This window comes from Ictidomys tridecemlineatus, chromosome 3 (genome assembly GCF_052094955.1).
Source record: "Ictidomys tridecemlineatus isolate mIctTri1 chromosome 3, mIctTri1.hap1, whole genome shotgun sequence".
Classification (NCBI taxonomy): domain Eukaryota; kingdom Metazoa; phylum Chordata; class Mammalia; order Rodentia; family Sciuridae; genus Ictidomys; species Ictidomys tridecemlineatus.
In genome coordinates this window covers 202,676,026-202,695,330 of record NC_135479.1, presented here as the reverse complement: position 1 = coordinate 202,695,330, position 19,305 = coordinate 202,676,026, and the positions used below count along the sequence as shown (strand labels likewise).

The following is a 19,305-nucleotide window of genomic DNA, read 5'->3' as shown; positions in this document are numbered from 1 at the left end:
ATATTTACTGGGCAGTTCCAGTATTATCCTAACAGCTACAGGGATTACAGATTTTGGGGGTAGCAGAGGGACTCTAACAATACCTAGTCTTTTACTTTTTAACCCAATCCCTACACTTTGGAAACTTTAGGATGCTTGGTCTTTTACACTTTAACTCAGGCTCTGCGGCTTAGAATCAGCTTGGAAATTTTATCTTTACAAGGTAAACCAATGTCCAGGATTCAGAACTTCTGTTTCCTGTTACAGTGTTTGTTCCCACCTACCTACCTACCTACCTACCATACCCAGATTAATGGTGCTCACACCTCAGCCTGTGATTAACTTTGTTCCTAAACAGTTGCAGCCTGAAAATCTTTAGATGACTTGATTTCCATAGGAATAGTGGTTCTGAGTTAAACACACTGTGTGAGGACTCACTGGGTATGGGAGGGAATAGTGAGTAAACAAATAATTGCTAATAATGACTGGATCTGTTGTGTGCGTCAGCTGGACAGTGAGGGTGAACTCACCTCACAGCCATCTTCTTTTGGTGACCAAGTGTCTGTTTTCCAAATTTTATCACTTTCTTCTCAAACATTCATCAAAAGTTCTGAGGAACTGGAAATCCAGCTCCAAATCCCTGTTTGTAATTACCCAGCAAAAGAAAACCAAAAATTCACTGGAAAAGTAAATTTATTCCCAACACTCATTTCTGAGTGAATGTTCCATGCAGGTCTTTAGATGAAGTTTAAAATGATCACCCAATATCATCACATAGTTTTCAGTTATGGTTTCTCTAAGAACAGGGAAATGATCAATATGTGAATGATTCCTAACATTGGTCTGTAAATGCCAGAAATATGTCCAAAAGGAGCCAAATTTGTTCTGTATAAATCTTCTTAGCTTTCAATCTGACACTGTAGTAGCTATTTAATAGAGAATGTCAGTTTATCAGAAAAGTTATAGATGTGCATTTATTTACTATTCTTTCAAAGTAGGATGAAAGTAATCACTTTCAATTAGCATCTATCATTTGGTGTTCTCCAAAAAAGAATGCTCATTTATCAAACTCCCAATTCATGATATTGATTTCAGATTTTTTGGTACATTTTTTTTTCCTTGAGTACAAAGCATTATTAAAGCATTTACAAATAGATCTAGCACAGACGAGTTTAGGGAAAACCTACAACTAACTTTGGTAAGGAATTACAGAATGGCAAGAGCAGATAAACAGCAGCTTGAGAGTCTCAAGTATTCAGAATTCCAGGGACATCAGTTCATATGCATTCTTAAAGGAAATGAGTTTGGGTCAATCAAGGAGTAAGTTAAGTGGAGGTCATTTAAGAGGACTTCTACTGAATGTGAACACTCCGTGTCTATCAATAATCCCAGAACAGCACTTAAAATACAATAAGAATGCATAGTTGCCAGTACTTACATGTCTCTATCCAACATCAAAGCCTCAAAAAAAAAAAAAAAAAAAGCCAGAGCTGAATTCTCTGATGAGGCTTGAAGCACTAATATTTCATATTATTTCTTCTAGTGAAATCTTCATGTTTAAGATATCCGAGCTCAGCAAAGGCACATATTTCTTCAGAGATGGTATACAGGTTTGCTTTTGGGAACAACCAAACAAAATTTCACAAAGAAAGAAAGAAAGAAAATGAAAAGAAAAAAGAGTTCTTTGAATCTGCCCATGCACTTCAGAAAGTACTAGAATACATTGCTAGAATATATGGCTCAGAATTCTGACCCATGAAGTGTAGAAATGATGCTTTCATTCGAAAGAGTATGTGTGTCCCATTTTGAGCCCACTCATCTCTCTGTGTGATCTCTTTGGAATCTAGAATGTCTGCTTCTGAACAGAAAGAGCTTCATTGTAAGGAAGGGTGGTCCTAATAGGATAGAGCTCAAATTATCTTCAGGTCAAGGACCAATGACATTCTTGTCCAAACAGTGGAAAATTGCTCTCTGCTTTATTATCAGTTACATTTTCATGCTACAAAATATCTGGAATATATTCACCGTCTGAGAGGTATTATACATGCCACCATTGAATTTAAACCTTTACAATCATATGCCATTAGACCTATTTGTCTACCTATGACACATGCTCATAAACTTATTTTAGCCCTGGATTTGGAGTCTGCTTAGACCATTTATCACGTTAGGTCTTTCATTTGTGGTTACCATTTGTCTTCTTAAAAAAAAAAAAAGTTATGGATGAATCATGTGACTAATGCTTCTCGTCCATCTCTTTTGCTTTTGCAGGAGGGATTTTTGAAACTGTGGAAAACGAACCTGTTAATGTGGAAGAACTAGCTTTCAAGTTTGCAGTCACCAGCATTAACAGAAACCGAACCCTGATGCCGAACACCACATTAACCTATGACATCCAGAGAATTAATCTTTTTGATAGTTTCGAAGCCTCGAGGAGAGGTAACTCTTTTCCCACTTTTAAAAGCTTCTTTGGGTGATCCGTCTGCTCCATGGGTCACCTTTTTGCAACCTGCCCTTTTTCAAAACAGGCATCTTAGTGCAAATGGGTCGTAGGAAATCTCAGGCCTGGGTGTCACTGATCAATGCAATCTGTGCTAACCTAATGGATGCTGCCTCACCCTGTTTTCTGGGCCTTTCTGATTAGCTTACCCTTCAGTGCCCTCCACTCTATGATTAACTGGTTCAGCTGTGAATGGAAAATGTCAAGCTTGATCTGTTTTTCCTTCCTGAAGCTGAGATACCACCATGAAATTGTACAGTGCAGTCAAATAAAACTTTGCAGAAGGTCACATCCATGGAGCTGTTGGAAATGCCCAGGACATACATAACTCACACCCTGAATTTTAACAGGTTGTAAACTATGGAGTTTACCTAGCATCTTCACAACACTTTTTTTTTCTCCTTTCAACAAAATCATAGAAATACAAAGATTAAATCTGTGAGAGAACAATGTCAGCATTTAATTTTCTTTTGCTTCTGAACAGAAGACAAGTGCCTAAAAAGTAATCCAATTTATAGACTACAAGCTTTCTCCCATGGAATGATTCATGTGGAACTGAAGGGTGGTTTAGACATCCTGCTGGCACTTCTAGGATGATTCTTTGAAGTAAGATCACATTTGATACACTTGAAGCTTGGCCTCTAATAAGGGCACAGTCTAGTCACCAGATAAAGGAGTTTGTGTGGCAACAAAGGCTGTTGAGCACCCCAGAACAGAAGGGTCTCTTTGCCTCACAGAGAATGCCTCACCATCACAGACAAACAAATAAAACACAGTGAACTCCACAGTCCCGCTGGTTTCCAAGTTGCTGAATGCTGGTTGTTAACTGAATTAACCTAGTTAGATCATAGGAATGTTCACTTAGTGAACTTTTGCAAGACTTTTAGTACTCTTTCCAAATAAAATATAAAACTTTTCTTAGGAGTACAGGTGAAAAAAAATATAGTACAATGATCTCTGTCTACCTATGGCATGTCATTTAGTATATGAATTCTTTCTTTTTCAAGATGGATGGAGTTAAAAATGTCATATAGGTCAGGATTGTCTATGAACAAATAGTAAAGCTTTGCTTATACAGCACTTTGAAATTTACAAGTCATCTCCATATGCATTATCTGTTTGGGTTAGATATCTCTCTCTCTCTCTCTCTCTCTCTCTCTCTCTCTCTCTCTCTCTCTCTCTCTCTCTCTCTCTCTCACACACACACACACACACACACACACACACACACACACACACTCCATAGAAAGCCAGCCAACTACATTCAGCATCGGTACTTCAACCCACATAAGAACTGAGATTTCTTATGATCTGAAGTACCTGCCATACTTGTAAATTAAACACCCCAAAGCTTCTTAAAATTGGTAATTTGCTGGCAAACAAAATTCAAAAGGATTGATTTTCTGTCAAGTACTATTAGAATCCTAGAGCTACATATTAGCAGAAATCTCAATCCATTGCACAGGCTGGATCATATGGCAGTTCACAAACTCTTGTGCTCTTATTTTTTTTTTCTGGTTAACTAATGAAAATACATCCAGAAATAAGATTCTAAGAACAACGACAATTTATACCTACAGCACTTGATGCAGAAAAGTATACATATCTATAGCTGACGTAGTAATTCAGTACTGAACAGCACAGTATCATAAAGTTTTCCTTGTAAATAACTGTCAACATCCACAGCCCCTTAGATATCTACAATAGTTATCATATTATTCTCTCTAAATCGAGTCAGGTAATTTTAGAGTCATACAAATGTTCCACTTACTTTTATTTGCCAAATGATATTATTATAAAAGTCAACACTATTGCACTTACAAATTGAGCTATTATTTAAGTCTTATATTCAATTATTATATCTTGGTAGTTCTAAATTACTTCAAAATAGAATTACAATATAAATTTGAAAATGCAGCTAAATTTATATTTAACACCTGCCAGCATAAGATTAATAGGCTCTATTTACATGGCTGTAGAGGTTAAACTGCTCTAACCTTTATGGAGGGAAATTTGGATAATATGTATCAAATAACAAAAATGTCAAAACCCTTTAATTTAGTTAACCCTTGGAAACTCAACCCTTGGAAATCTACTCTAAGGAAGTATCCTAAGATACAGAGAAAAATAGAAGTTGTATAAAATTTCTTATGGTCAAGAAGTGAAAGGAGCTTCAATGTTTAAAATTATAAAAATGGTTAAAATAAGTGATTAAATTTCCGTGGAACGGTATATTCTACAGATACTGAAAGTGTCCTTTCAAAGAATTTATAATTACTTGACAAAGAAGTGTGCTATTATATTCAATGGATCAAACTGCATTTGTATAATGATCCCAACTGTCTGAAATATAAGTAGATATTCTCCCAAGATGATGGATTAAGTATAGCCTGCTGGTTTTCCATACATTTTAAATATTCTAAATTCTCTCAATTAGCATATATAGTGAGAAAATTAATTTATGTTATAAATACATTTTTAAATATGACTTCATTCTGTGAAGGTATATGTTGGCTGATACTGAGACAGAAAAGGACCTGACCTTGAGCCGGGGTCCCGAGCTCTGATTTAGCTCCGCCATTGTTAGTGGTCAAAACTCAGCTCATAGTCTTGAAGTGAGACTCCCTTTAAGCTATGCTATTCCACTGTTCTGTAATTAATTAGGTGTTGGTGTCGAGAATCAGTATTCTGCAAAAGGAACAATCCTTTGCAGAATCTCAATAAACTGGAACTGAATTTGGGAAAGACAGAAGCGAAAGCAATTTGTAGTCACTCACAGGTTTTTCCTCTGAATTCTGTGACCACGCTAATACCTTCATTGCCACCCTGCCATATGACAGGACTTAATTCATACAACATTCATTTGACAAATGACTTGCTGGTTGGCTCCTGGAGGGCTCCCCAGTAACAGCCACATTAAGTGAGGGATTTAGACTCCATCTGATTAAAGGTAATGAAGTGAGACCCGTAACTCATTTTTATTTGCAGGGAGTTGGTCCTGTGATGTATTGCTAATCGGTTCTACATTTACATCTATCAGTATCTTATCATCTCAAGAAAATTGGAAGTTGAAAGGAGCACATTTCCTCTACATACAGATGAGGAGATTTTCCAATAGTCAAGTTAAAAAGAAGAATCCTCAAAGGGAAATATAAAACTCACAGGACTCTCTTTCTCTCCCCCTTTCCCTATTCTCCATCTCTTTTCCCACCCCTACTTGTCTTTGGACATCCTCAGCATGTGACCAGTTGGCTCTCGGTGTGGCTGCCCTCTTTGGCCCTTCCCATAGTTCCTCCGTCAGTGCTGTGCAGTCTATTTGCAACGCTCTCGAAGTTCCACACATACAGACCCGCTGGAAACACCCCTCAGTGGACAACAAAGATTTGTTTTACATCAACCTCTATCCAGATTATGCAGCTATCAGCAGAGCAGTCCTGGATCTGGTCCTCTATTACAACTGGAAAACAGTGACTGTGGTGTATGAAGACAGCACAGGTATGGGACTCACACGAGACCACACCTGGCCATGTTTGGCCTGAGCAAGGGAATTAAAGTTTTCTACAGGCATAAACTTTTCAGGTGGAGTGCATGAAAATGTCTTTATATAAAGCCGACTGTGTATTCCAAAGTAATTTAGGAACATCAAGTGTAGCTAGCTTGAATGTCTCTTGTTTTTTGATTCTTTCTGATATTTTTTTTCATCAAATTTACAGGATTTTTAAAAAGAACTATCACCCTATTGATATGTTATATTCTAATTACATATCAAAGATGTAATTTCATTTATGCAACTATGACCACAATGAAAGTGACCAGTTAATAAGATTTGAACTTGATAAGTGGCTATGCAAATGTCTGGAAAAGTTCCCAAAGTAGATTAGCAAACAAGAATTCAGGTACAGATTATACTATTCAAGTGTACTATTTCCTGGGAAAGAGCCTCTGAGCCCAGGTGATGAGTCTTAGAACTAAGCTTTCCTTCTTTCTCTAACTCCATCTGCAGTGTTCTGTTTTTTTCTCCCTGTCTTCTGCTTACAGTTCAGGGTCTGTCAGAGATTAGACTCCCACTTGTTTCATTTACAGCCAAGGACCCTCCTTTGTCCACATGATAAAATCTCAGCCCCTCTAACTCAAAGTTTTTCACCATTGGACTATTGTGCTTATTTTTTTTTATTGGTACATATTAATTAAACAGAGTGGTGGGGTTTATTGTGGCATATAATAATTTGGCCAATTTCACATTAAGCCAAGTTAGTTTTTATAAATCAAGGCACTAGCTTCCCTCCATGGCCTATATTCTCACACCAGCTGTGTTGAGAAGTCTTTCATTTCTCCCCAACTTCTGCTTTCCGAGGCTGTGGAGCCCCTCACTATGGAGCCACTGTGAGCGACTCAAATGCTGGTGAACACCTTCTTTCTCTATGACCACATATAAATATTCCCTCTTCCGCGAGGCTCTCTGGGAACACCCGAGAGTTCAGCAGTGTTTTGGAAATAGAATCATTGTCTCTCACATTCTATTTCAATGATCTATTACATATCTATGGGACTAGAAGATCCTGAAATAGAAAGTGTATCTTATGTATATTTATTATCTGCTTCCTATCACATACTTGAAGAAAAGAGTTTAGTAATTACGTTCAGAAAAATAACACTATTAACTGTCTGAATTTTTTTTTTTCCTCCAAGAATTGAAATTAGCTCCTTTCTGTAATCTACACATTGGGCAAAAAGACTAATAAAATTAACAGTGAAAATTAGTACAGGGAAGCACTTTTAGACTTTAATACTGTTTCATTTTTCAATACCCTTTTCAAAAAGCATTAGCACTTATTATCCCCCAGAGGATGAATAGTGAGCCTCCTCCATTTGGCGTTAAACTCTGCTTCCATTTTATGCTGTCAGATAAAAGTGACTCTTATGGTTGGAGATATGCATTTATGTATTTTCTTATGCCTCATCTCATTTTAGGAAGAAATGAAGGTGGTAGGTGATTGGATATATAATTCATAAATATTATATTCAAAGCAGTCTTATTGGGAGGGATATGCCACAGGCAGTCATTTTTTTTTTTTTAGAGCTTTACCTGCTTCCTGTGAAGAAAGAAAACATATTATCAAATAAACTTCACAACATATTTAAAGAGCCTTCAGGTAGAATATTTTATTGTAAACACAAGTGTAGTTAGATCTTCTGTGTTACCTACTGTTGTTAAAAGAGTATTTCGTGAGCTAATACAACCATATTATTTCTCATTATGGTGAGCTCTCCATGTGTAATCTCTCACTATTTCTCCATCTCCAGCAAAGCAAAAACCATTCAAAAGGAAAACAAATCATTGAAATTTCTGTGTTTAATTTAAGAAAGAGTTCAAACAAATGTGTAGTCATGATAGATATTTAAATTGTATTTAGGCAAAATATAGTTAGCAAGAGAAAAACACAAAAGTTAATGTCCTGATTGACTTCAGATTAACTACTCATAAGTAATGGCCACCTTGTGCAGCAGAAAAATTTAAAAAAAAAAATCATTTCTATCATCTTTCACTAGAGTCTGAAATGACCTTTTTCATATGGGTTAAGTTCACCTGAGCTCAGAGGCTCAATAAATACTTGTTGAAATTAAAAATCCAGAACGATTTTGTATGTCACCCATGAAGTTAGAGATGATTTATGTTAAAGTGACTTTGCCCATAACAACATTAAAAATGTAAATGAATAATCAATTGAGCTATTAATTTGGAACCCAGAGAGTAAGTAAACAGATCAACTGAGATCAATAAAAGCAGACATCTTATGACTTTGAGTGGATTTAATACTTCTTGACTCCGGGCTCTTGGTTGCAGTAATTAGCAAGTCATAAAAAAGGAGGAGACTAAGTAAACCTGAAGGAAAAGTTAGGACTTAGGTGTGCTCAGCACCCACCCCCACAGCAGAATTAAGAATCCATTAAAGAGCACTTTATTGGGATTTGCTTAGGAGTTTGTTAAATAGCCTGAAGCCAGCACAGATGTGGTGGGACCAAATGGCCCGTTACTCCCATTGAAGTCATCAGGAGCAGCATGCTCGTCTCTAAGGACAAAATTCAGTTCACTAAATTCATGCAGGCAGCATTCTGTCCTCTAGAAGTTAAATGCAGAAAGGCTCTAGAGAACTCTTGGGAGGAGTAAAGTCCTGTCTCATCTCATCTCTTCTCTCTCCCTTCCCTGTGTGTTCGTCCCTTAACTCACCAACATGTTTCTGATTCTCATCATCAGAGGTGACCCTATGCAATGAGAAATTGCTGCCCATTGGACATCCCTTCTGGCTTCATTAGACCCCTGGTGGAAGCCTGGCTACTATCCCCTCACACGCATCCAAACGAGCTGAGAAGCAGAGCATCAAATGAGTTCAGAGCCCATTCAGCAGTTTCTGCATTCTCGGGGCCAATCTCAGCAAAATGAGCCACAGACATTGGTACAGGACCCAGGCCAGCAAACTTTTCTCTATCAAGAACCGAATAGTATACAGCTTAAGCTCTGAGGTCACACGGTCCTGGTCACAACTACTGCAGCTCTGACAAGGTAGCCAGAAAACAGCCATGGAGAAAATGCAAATGATGGACACAGTGTGGCAATAAAACTTCATTTGCAAAAATGTGTGCTGTGCTACACTTAGCCCCAGGGCTCTAGTTTACCCCTCAAAAAAAAAAAAAAAAAAAAAAAGGAAAAAGAAAACAGCTAAAAGCTCAGATTCGTAATTTTGTAAAAGCCAGGGCTTCCGCACACTAGTGAGTAGGTTCAGTTTCCTTCACGGGTTTTCCTTCATTTTGCTGAGTCCCCACCCACTCTTCCCCTCCCCATCAATTGCTCTTCCTGACTTCTTCATCAGCCTTGGTAGTCTTTTGCCTCATTGTCCCAGGTGACATCCTGGTTCATTGACTGGCAAATTTTCAGAGAGGTATTGGAGGGGTGGAAGGGTGTAAAACTTTTCTTTATTCATCATTAAGGGTCATGATTAATAACCCAATAACAAGAGGCAGGTTACTAATAGAAAAGCACAACAAATTAATTTAATCTGAGGTTAATCAGGAGCCTCCCAAAATGAAGACCCAAAGACAGAGGTAAAACTTTTCTTTGTTTTTTGCAGTGCCGGGAATGGAATTGGGGCTTACACATGCTAGGCAATGCTCTACCACTAAAACTGCATATTTTTATGCTTAAATTTTGTGAAAAAAAAATGTATAGCTGAGTAGAAATGTAATGGACGAAAAGGAATGAGTTAATAAAAACAGTCTGATGGGGGTACTGAGTAAAGACTCTGGAATGAGGATTTTCAAGGGAGAAGTGAGAGTGACCTTCCAAGGTGGTGTGGCATCCTTTGGGGGAAAGAAGACCAAGTTTCCATGACTTCTAGTGGGGAGACAGAAAGAAATGGGAGACAGGAGAGCAGGAGAAGGTCGGAAGGGCCTTGCTTCTAGACCCTTCCCGGCTCCTTCAGTTCAAAATACTTTGAGGTCTCATGCTCTGAGCCCCAGTGCTGTTAATGGGGAAGAATGATTTAGCACGTCTCTTCCTTTGGGATTTCAAAGTATTCTCTTACACTAGGCTAGGCAACCACCTGCACAACCAGCAGAGAGAGCTAGGTCCACATAGCAAATGCTAATCCCAATTGCATTGGCAAAACATGAAAAAATAAATGCACTTCTGCCTAGCTTTTATTTTGTGAACTAAGACAACCCATGGTCAAGTTTTGCTGGTCCCTTTTCCCTACTTTCTTGACTTGTCCCAGCACTCGTGTTCACACACAGTTGGTAATTTGTGAGACACTGGGGAGAACAACCACGATGGCTCAAATATGCATGGCACTGTTTGCCATGGTTGCCCTTTCCTAAGATCTAAATAAATGGCTTCCTTCCCAGTTTATTTTTAAAGTTTATTTTTCAACATTTATAAAAATAAGACTGCTTCCTTTGGATAATGCTAAAATTAAAGAAATAGGTAAAGACCTAATATATCCAGGAAAACCTATTGGAGTTTCAGTGTATGCTCTTCCACATTCAATAGGCAGGCAAACAGATAAACAGATTCCCTGGTTTAGTAAACATTTACTACCAGACACGTTTTAACCACTATTCTAAAAAACACACAGAAATATCTCTGCTCTCAGGGATCTCACAATCTAAGGAATAAAATATATTTAATAGATAAAATATATAAGTAAATGTTAGTATGATAAATGGTAGTAAGTGTTACGAAGAAAAATAAGGCAGCAAATGGCTTTTGGGAGATTGGGGAGTGAGGATGAAGTTTGCAATTTTAAGTAAGGATACCAGGAAAGTCCTCAAGAGAAAATTATATTTTTGAGTAAAACATTAAAGAGGAAAAAGCTATGTGAAGAGTTGGAAGAGAACATTCAAGATTTTGCGCAGCATGAACAGCCATTGCAAACCCCTGAGACAAACTAACCCTGCACTGAACCTACCTCCATCATTGAAAATCCTCCATATCTTAAGACATTAATATAAGATATATATAATATATATATATATATATAATATAAATAAAATGTCTTGAATCGTTTTTTTAAAAATCCCTTTCATTATATTGAGAAAATTCCCTCCAATTCCTAGTTTATTGAATTTTTTTGGGGGGGGTGGTGGTGGTGGTCCTGGGGATTGAACATAGGGACTTGTGCATGCAAGGCAAGCACTCTACCAACTGAGCTAAATCCCCAGCCCTTGAATCTTTATTGCAGACCACTTTAAGCTAATTATGTTGGCCAAAAAATAAATAACACACACACAAATATATGCAAATGAAGGAAGTTTCAAATAGATAATTTTCCTATTTCACAACTTACCTTATGACTAGACCTACCTCCCCAAATTCACAACCACCCACTTCTTATTTTATTATACATGTGCAGACACTAAGTATATAGGGGATATATATATATATATATATGTATGAAATAACCAAAATGTTCAGGTAGTATGAAATAACCAAAATGTTCAGGCTGCAAAGGAAAAAAAATAAAGATTTAGAAGAGAACTGGATACAGTCAAAAAATATCTACAGGCCCATGGAATGGAAGAAGCTTTGGCTCAACTCATAGTAAAATTTCACCTGTTCCTCCTCCCTACTGTGTTGAACTTGACCTTAACTAAACTGGACAACAGTGGATAGAGGATTCAGGGAAGCAATTTTGGCATCACCAAAAGGATGAAGTTCTAAGCTATGGGGGTCTCAGGGGATAATACATATTTCTTTCCAAGGTACTTAGTTTCCTGGTCTTGGAAAAGTTTGAACCTACAGTGGGACTCTCTGACACAGTTTGATCCTGACTGGGATTCCTGCAACACCTTGGAGGTTCACTGAATGAGACCTCAATTTTTTTTTCCAATTCTAAATAAATTGCTGTTTATAAGATCAACTCCCATTGCATTTGGCCATCTTGATGCTATCCTCTTAGAACATATATTTCTTTATTCTTAGTAATACTGCCACATCTGTCATCCTACAAACACTTATTGAGCATTTACTGTGTACCAGCCATTGTCCTAGAAACCTAGAGTACAGTAGTGAAGAAAACAGAAAACCCTGACCTCAAAGAACTTAGTTTCTATGAGAACCTATAGAATAAACAATTTGTTCGCCTTATGTAAATTGAATTATACCTTTTAAACACAACAATAATATATGGAAGAAAGAAAAAGTAGAATGTTGGTGAGGAGAATCTGAAAGCTAGACATGGAGTCCCCAGAATTTGAGATCATGTCACATTGTAAAGATGAGGTTTGAGTAAAGACTTAAAGCAGCCTGAGGAGGTAAGCCATGTGGTACCTGTAAGAAGGTTCCAGGCAAAGATGACAGCTAATGTTTAAGATTAGAGTGTGCCTGGTACATCAGAGAGACAGCAGGTAGGCCAGTGTGTTTGGGACAGAGTAAGAAGGGAAGGGATTTAGGAGAGGAGGTCGGAGGGAGGGTGTTGTGAGTCCCAAGGGCTTTGTAGACCACCTGAAAAACTTCTCCTCTGCCTGAAATAGAAAGCCACTGGAGAGAGCTTTGAGCGGGACCAGATTCTTATTTGCAGTGGATCACTCTGGTTGTTGTACTGATAGACAATTTAGGGAGGCAAAGGTTGAAATATGGCAATCTCTTGGCAATTCCTACAAAATCTAAGGCAGCTAGTGGAGGTGATAGAGGAGAGGGAAACTCTCAAGGACTGGAAACACCTGGAACGAAGGGCTGGCCTAATACCTGAACGGTGTTGAACGTGTTCCCCACTTGCAAGGTTTTACTGTGTGTCCATCCATCATTCTCTTTCTTTTGCTTCCATTTGACATTGGCATGAGTCTGAAAAACGAGTGAAGCCATGTAGGGTCTGTGCAAAACTGCATAAATAGCATCATGGATGTTCTCAACATGCACGCACTTTCTCTTTTGGTTTGACTACATTTTAAGATGTCTTTTTTAGTACCCATCTCTTCTTTAGGGTGTGTATGACATGGATTTTGAATTAAGGAACTCAATTATCTGAGAAACTTGGGACATCTCACATTGCAGAAATTTGCCTCAAGTGATTAACCTGCTTAACAGGGAAGACAGGGAGCACATTCCCTCCAACTCCTCTGAAATAGTGAAGTTTTGCTCAGCGTTCCAATTGAGTCATATGTCAAGAAAAAGCATTGCATTCCTTTGACATGAGACAAATACCATATGTTATGTTTATTTTTAAGTGGTCAGTAAGAGCAGGGAGACTTGGATTCAGTCTTAGAAAATATTAATGTTGCAGTGGCAGTGAGATTTATGACTTATTTCATGCCTGTGAATTTAAAAATGAAAACATAACCAATAATAAGGTTGAAGGTTTTAAGAGGCAGGGTGGAGTCTCAGAAGACTCTAGACTTTTTGGCTTCAGCCAAAGAATGGAGTAGCCATCACTTGAGATGCAGAAGATATTAGCTGAAACTAATTGGAGGGAATAAGGATGATATCAGAAATTCAGTCATGAATATGCTAAATTTGAGTTTCAAACACCGATGGATACCCAAATGGAGTCACAGTAGGCATTTAATACATGAGTCTGAAATTCAGGGAAAGTATTCTGGGCTATAGATACCAATGTGAGAGTCCTCAGATGGGACTAAATAAGTTCAAAAGGTAAATGAGTTCCAGAAAGATGTCTCTAGTCCAGGATTCATGACATGTAACCCTTGAAAGGTGCATATTTTATTTTCTTATCTATACCAAACCTCTATAAATGCTTTACAATGTGGATTAATTTGAAATGAAATTAACATATGAAAGAATGTCTGTGACTGACTCCCATACTTCCTCTCTTTAAAATTCATTTTAATTTTATTATTTACTTATTTATTTACTTTTGAAACGCTGGGGATCAAACCCGGCACTTCATGCCTGATAGGCTAGTGCTCCCCACATCCCAACCCCCAAAATGTCACTGTTTGAAAGAAAGAAATTCTGGGAGAAACCATGAGAGAAATGACAACCTTGGAAGTAGCGATAACTTTTTCTTGAGTGCTGCTTATGTGTGATGGACTGTTCTAAATCCTAAAGATAATGTGTTCAATCATTCTATGAATAAATAAAAGAGCTGCACTTATGGCACTATTAAACAGTGAGTTAGTCTGGATTTTTTTAGGTCTAATATATTTCCTTCTATCTTCCCGAAGAAAAAAGAAATACATTATTAAACAAGAATCTTGACAGAGGTATAAAATTTGTAATTAAAGAAAAGTAGCACTTTGACATGGGTTACCTGGCCAAAATGAAAGATATGATTTATATGACCAATGCTGAATAAAAGAATAAGTGAATTTTTCACTTTCAGCAATCACAGCTTTCTCCATTCTGCTATGATAACCACTTGCATGAGCTAAAACTTGTCTGCTATGTGCCTTCCCATGATTCCCCCTGAAACAGCTAAGCATGAAAAAGTTGTTACTCAATACTAATAAGGCAATAAATTATAGTCCTTTGGGGGATTTTTAATTAATTTATTCATTTTTGTCTATTATTTTTATTGATACATATTAATTATTCAGAATAGCAGGTTTCGTTATGGCATAGTCATAGATGTGCATAACGTGATTTAATTGATTTCACACCACACTACCTCCGTTTGTTCTCCCCTCCACCCTCTCCTGATCCATTCCTCTATCTAAATGGTCTACCTTCTGTTTTCATGAGATCCCCTTTCCTTCCTTTTTTCTGCCTAGCTTCCACATAGTACAGTTGACATTTGCCTTTCTGAATATGGCTTATTTTGCTTAACATGATGATCTCCACTTTCACCCATTTTCCTTCAAATGACATAATTTCATTTTTCTTTATGACTGAGTAAAATTCCATTGTGTACATATACTGCACTTTCTTTATTTATTCATCTGTTGGCGGACACCGAGGCTAGTTTCATAACTTGACTAATGTGAAGTGTACTGTAATGACCACAAGAATGCATGTATCTTTCAAGTATGCTGACTTTAATTATTTGGGATAAATATCAAGGAGTGGTATAGCAGGATCATATGACAGTTTTGATTTTAGTATTTTTGAGGAAATCGCATGCAGATCTCCATAGTGTCTATACTAATTTACTTTTTTGCCAATGGTGGATAAACCTTCCTTTTCCACCAAATTCTTGCCAGCATTTGCTATTTGTGTTTTGGATGATTACCATTTTCACTTGAGAAGGAATCTCAGTGTAGCATGGATTTGCATTACTCTGATGGCTAAAAATGTTGAACATTTTTTCATGTAATCATTAGCCATTTGTATTTTTCTTTTTAAAAATGTCTGTTTAGTTAATTTGTCAATTTATGAATGGATTTGTTTTGTTCGTGATGAGTTTTTTTTTTTTGAGGGGGCCATTCTTTATATATTCTGGATACTAATCTTCTGTTGGAAGAGTAACTGGCAAAGATTATTCTTGTTCCATAGGCTCTCTCTTCACACTGTTATTTCCTTTGATATGAAGAAGCTTTTTAATTTGATTCCATCCCATTATTTTTTTTCATTCTTGGTTTTAAATTTTGAGTGAAAGGAGTCCTGTTGGGGACTATACGTTGGAATGTTTTCTTTTAGCACTTGTCAAGTCTCTGGTACTTTTCCTAGACCTTTGATCCAATTCAAGTTGACTTTTTTTGTGAAGGTGAGACATAGGGATCTAATTTTATTCTTCTACTTATGCTTACCTAGTTTTCTCAGCACCATTTGTTAAAGAAGCGATCTTTTCTCCAACATACCTTTTTGGGCTCTTTTTCAAAAATCAGATAACTGGCTGGACATGGTGGTACACACCAGGAGACTGAGGCAGGAAGATCACAAGTTCAAGACTGGCACCAGCAACTTAGTGAGGCTCCGACCAACTTAGTTAAAATATAAAAAGGGCTGGGGATGTGGCTCAGTGAAGAAGTACACCTGGGTTCAATACTTACTACCAAAAAGAAAAAAAAAAAAATCAGATGAGTGCAACTGTGTTTGTCTCTGTGTCTTCTGTCTTCTGTTTTATTCCATTGGTCTATGTGTCTGTTTTTATGTCCATAACATGCTGTTTTTACTACTGTAGCCCTATAGTAGAATTTGAAATCAGGTATCTTGATACAGCTAGCATTTTTGTAAAGAATTATAGTTCCTTTTTTTCTTCTCCCTCTTTTCTACCTTTCATGTCCCCTAACCCTGTCCTTTGACCAGAACCATATTCAAATTTTCAGAATTTTGTGCAAGAGTCTTTAGATATTGTATTCCAGGTGTATTATTTTAGCTACCATTGATATTATCAAGAATTCAGGACCAAAATATACTGGTGAAACTAACTGCAGTACAGTTAATCTCAAATATTTTGGCTATACTCTTCAGTGTGATCAAGGGACACAACTTTCCTTTTGGATGTCTCCAACTAGCCTTTTTTTGCACTTTTGAAAAATCACAGCTATGAAGATCTGCATTTAAAAGTGCTGTCCTCCCAGATATTCATTCCCTCACCCATTTCTATTTCTCAGTTCTGGTTTTTTCCTCTCCTCTGAAGGATTCACACTTTATGTAGAGATCCCCCTAAGAATCTTATTAGGTTTGGATGTATTAGTATACCCACAAATTGGTGAAATGCCATTTTGCATGTTTCTAAGTACAAATGAAAAAGAAATTCACATTTAAAACAGGATCTGATCTTTGGGTCCCCATGGTTAATTACATTTTTACAGCATCAAACCCACTTGTGTGGTTTAATGAACAGGAAATTGAATTAAGAATCAAGAAAACATAGGTACTTTTCTTTTGAACTGAGACTCATTAAATACATCTAAAGCAATCCAGAAATGAATTGGACTGCAACGTACAGTTGAGAATTTCTCAAACCAAGAGGTGTTTAGCAGCAGCTGTGTGGAGGGGATTTGTGCATCAAGTAGGGGTCTGACCTTTAAGGTTGCTTTCAATTCCTGGCATCTATGACTCATTTTCAGGCTGATCCAAACAATTAACCTCACCATGCCTCACTTTCCTCCCTTTAAAACAACACTGACACACATCCATCTCTGTGGTATATTCCAGGCTTATTGAGCTATTTATAGGGCATGTAGCATAATTCATAGAAAGGAGCAATGTAAATAGCAAGGTTTATTATTATTTCAGGAGAAGGCACAGGAAATTTTAAACGCCACTGGAAATAACAGGATTTTTTTTTTCCTCTTCCATATGCTCCACTTGTTGCCCAAATCAGTCAACATGCATGCAAATTACCATTTTCTGTCTTATGTGAGCACACAAAGACAGGCAGCCAAAGCAAGTGTTTAAGAATTGGACGTTTGGACATTTTTTAAAAGTTATCTCTATATGCAGAGCCCAGCTCAAACTCAAGTGAAATAAGAAATGTTTTTTTCAAAGCACTTTCAAACTAAAGGTACATTTTCAGTCGCCCTCCTGAGGGGAGGGGTGGTAGAAGGAGGAGCTAATGTTATTCTTTTTATATTTGCACATTTTGTCTTTTTATTTAGAAAGATTAGGACTCAGAGAAAAGTGTGTGATAATGTAAACTTCTGTGCACCTTCTTCTAGATTCAGGAGTTGCTATTATTTGATCACATTTGCTTTAATGCTCTAATATTTTCTCATATCAAAACAACTACACAGCAATGACAATAATAGTAAGTAGTAGTACCCTTGAGTCATTTGAAAGTAAATTGTGGGTATTGAGACCTTTTTACCCATGCATACCATAGAGTATATTTCCTAAGAACAAGGATCTTCTTTGTTATAACTACCCTATAATTTTTGAGTACAGGAAACTTAATAATGACACGATACTATCATCTAAGTATATATCAAATTATACACGTCATAAATTCATTTTCTTTAATTGTCCCAGGATCACTCATGCATTTACTTGTCAGTTTTCTTCAGTCTCCTTTGGTCCAGAACAGTTCAGCCTGCCTTTCATGACACTGACATTTTTGAAGAGTCAAGATGTGATCAGTTTTATTGTATAATGTCACTTGCTTGGGTTTGTCTGGTTTTCCCCTTATCTGCATTTCATTTTAAAGTTCCTTCACCTCAGTGGGCTAGAAAAACACCTCAGTACCAGTTTTGCATGCACCATTACTATTCTCTGCAACTGGAGACTTGGCAGGGCTGGGTGACTTCATCAGGGTGGCATTCAGGCCCAGGAGGATGATTAGCAAAGCCAGGTGTTGTCCCTACATTGATTTCCCCTCCCTGAGGTAACTATTTGTTTAGCAAATGATTTTTAGCTATTCATCACAGTTAAATGTACAGGATTGAAGGATTGCTGCAAAAAAAATGCAAATATAAGAGAAAGCTTTCTCTAAATTTTGTCTTCTGTGAATGCAAAAGGCCTTTGAATTGTAAATTCTCCATCACTTGTTAATGAAGGCAAAAAGTTTTGTTTTTTTTAAAGAGAGAGAGAGAGAATTTTTTTTTAATATTTATTTTTTAGTATTCAGCGCACACAACATCTTTGTTTGTATGTGGTGCTGAGAATTGAACCTGGGCCGCATGCATGCCAGGCGAGCATGATACCACTTGAGCCACATCTCCAGCCCAGAAAGGGTTTTCTTAAGCAAACAATTGCTTCAGGAAGAGAAATGTAAAATCAGTGTTCCTGGCTCATTGTTCTGCTCACAACTTGAGTCTGTAATCTTTAAATGTGTGGATCCTCCTCATTCCTATGGTCCATTTTCATGCATACTGACAAAATGAGAAAAGGAGAACAGAGGTGTTTTCCCGTAGAACATATCACTTCCATTTAGAAACTGATCGTCTTTGTTGAGGTGTTACCTTTTTTTCCCCCTGTCTTGCTATCAAAATATGCTTTATTTTATGAAACAGTTGTGAAAATGGATGATTCCATTTGTTGGGGTGAGAGATTATGTTTCTGAATGGCCTCATGTGCCAAATAGAAGTTTAATGTTTTATGCTGTTTCTAAGTTTTCTTTCTGTTTTTTTTTTTCCAGGTATTTATTTACATAGTCAATCAAGTTGATATGAAATTCAAAAGTCAGTCAGATCTATTGATTTATTATAAAGAGCCCTAGTTTGCTCTCAGAAGGTAGAATATGGCTTCAAAACTTAATCTGCCATTATTATCTATGTGACCTTGAGCAAGTTATTCCAGCCTATAGCCATCTAGGCTTATGACCTACAAATTTAGGTGGTACTTGATGCCTTATCCACATTGTGAGAGTTCATGGTATAAAAAAGTTCAATGGACTCTAGGACCTTGAAGCAGGATGTTGTTTACCTTGCAGGATTTAACATAGGAATCGAGATCCACTGAGTATCCAGAAAACATTTTCCCCTGAAAAATGAAT

General features: G+C 37.2%; 1 protein-coding gene across 7 annotated transcripts in view; it reads left to right on the top strand.

Annotated features, from left to right (window-relative positions):
* The window catches only part of Grik1 (glutamate ionotropic receptor kainate type subunit 1), a 378,046-nt gene that overhangs the window by 227,682 nt on the left and 131,059 nt on the right, over positions 1–19,305 (top strand). For all 7 annotated transcript variants that reach the window (XM_040286974.2, XM_040286973.2, XM_078044517.1 and 4 more), the window contains exons 2-3: positions 2,251–2,418; positions 5,717–5,974. In XM_040286974.2, coding sequence (XP_040142908.1) covers positions 2,251–2,418; positions 5,717–5,974 — 426 coding nt within the window. The remainder of the gene's footprint in view (positions 1–2,250; positions 2,419–5,716; positions 5,975–19,305) is intronic.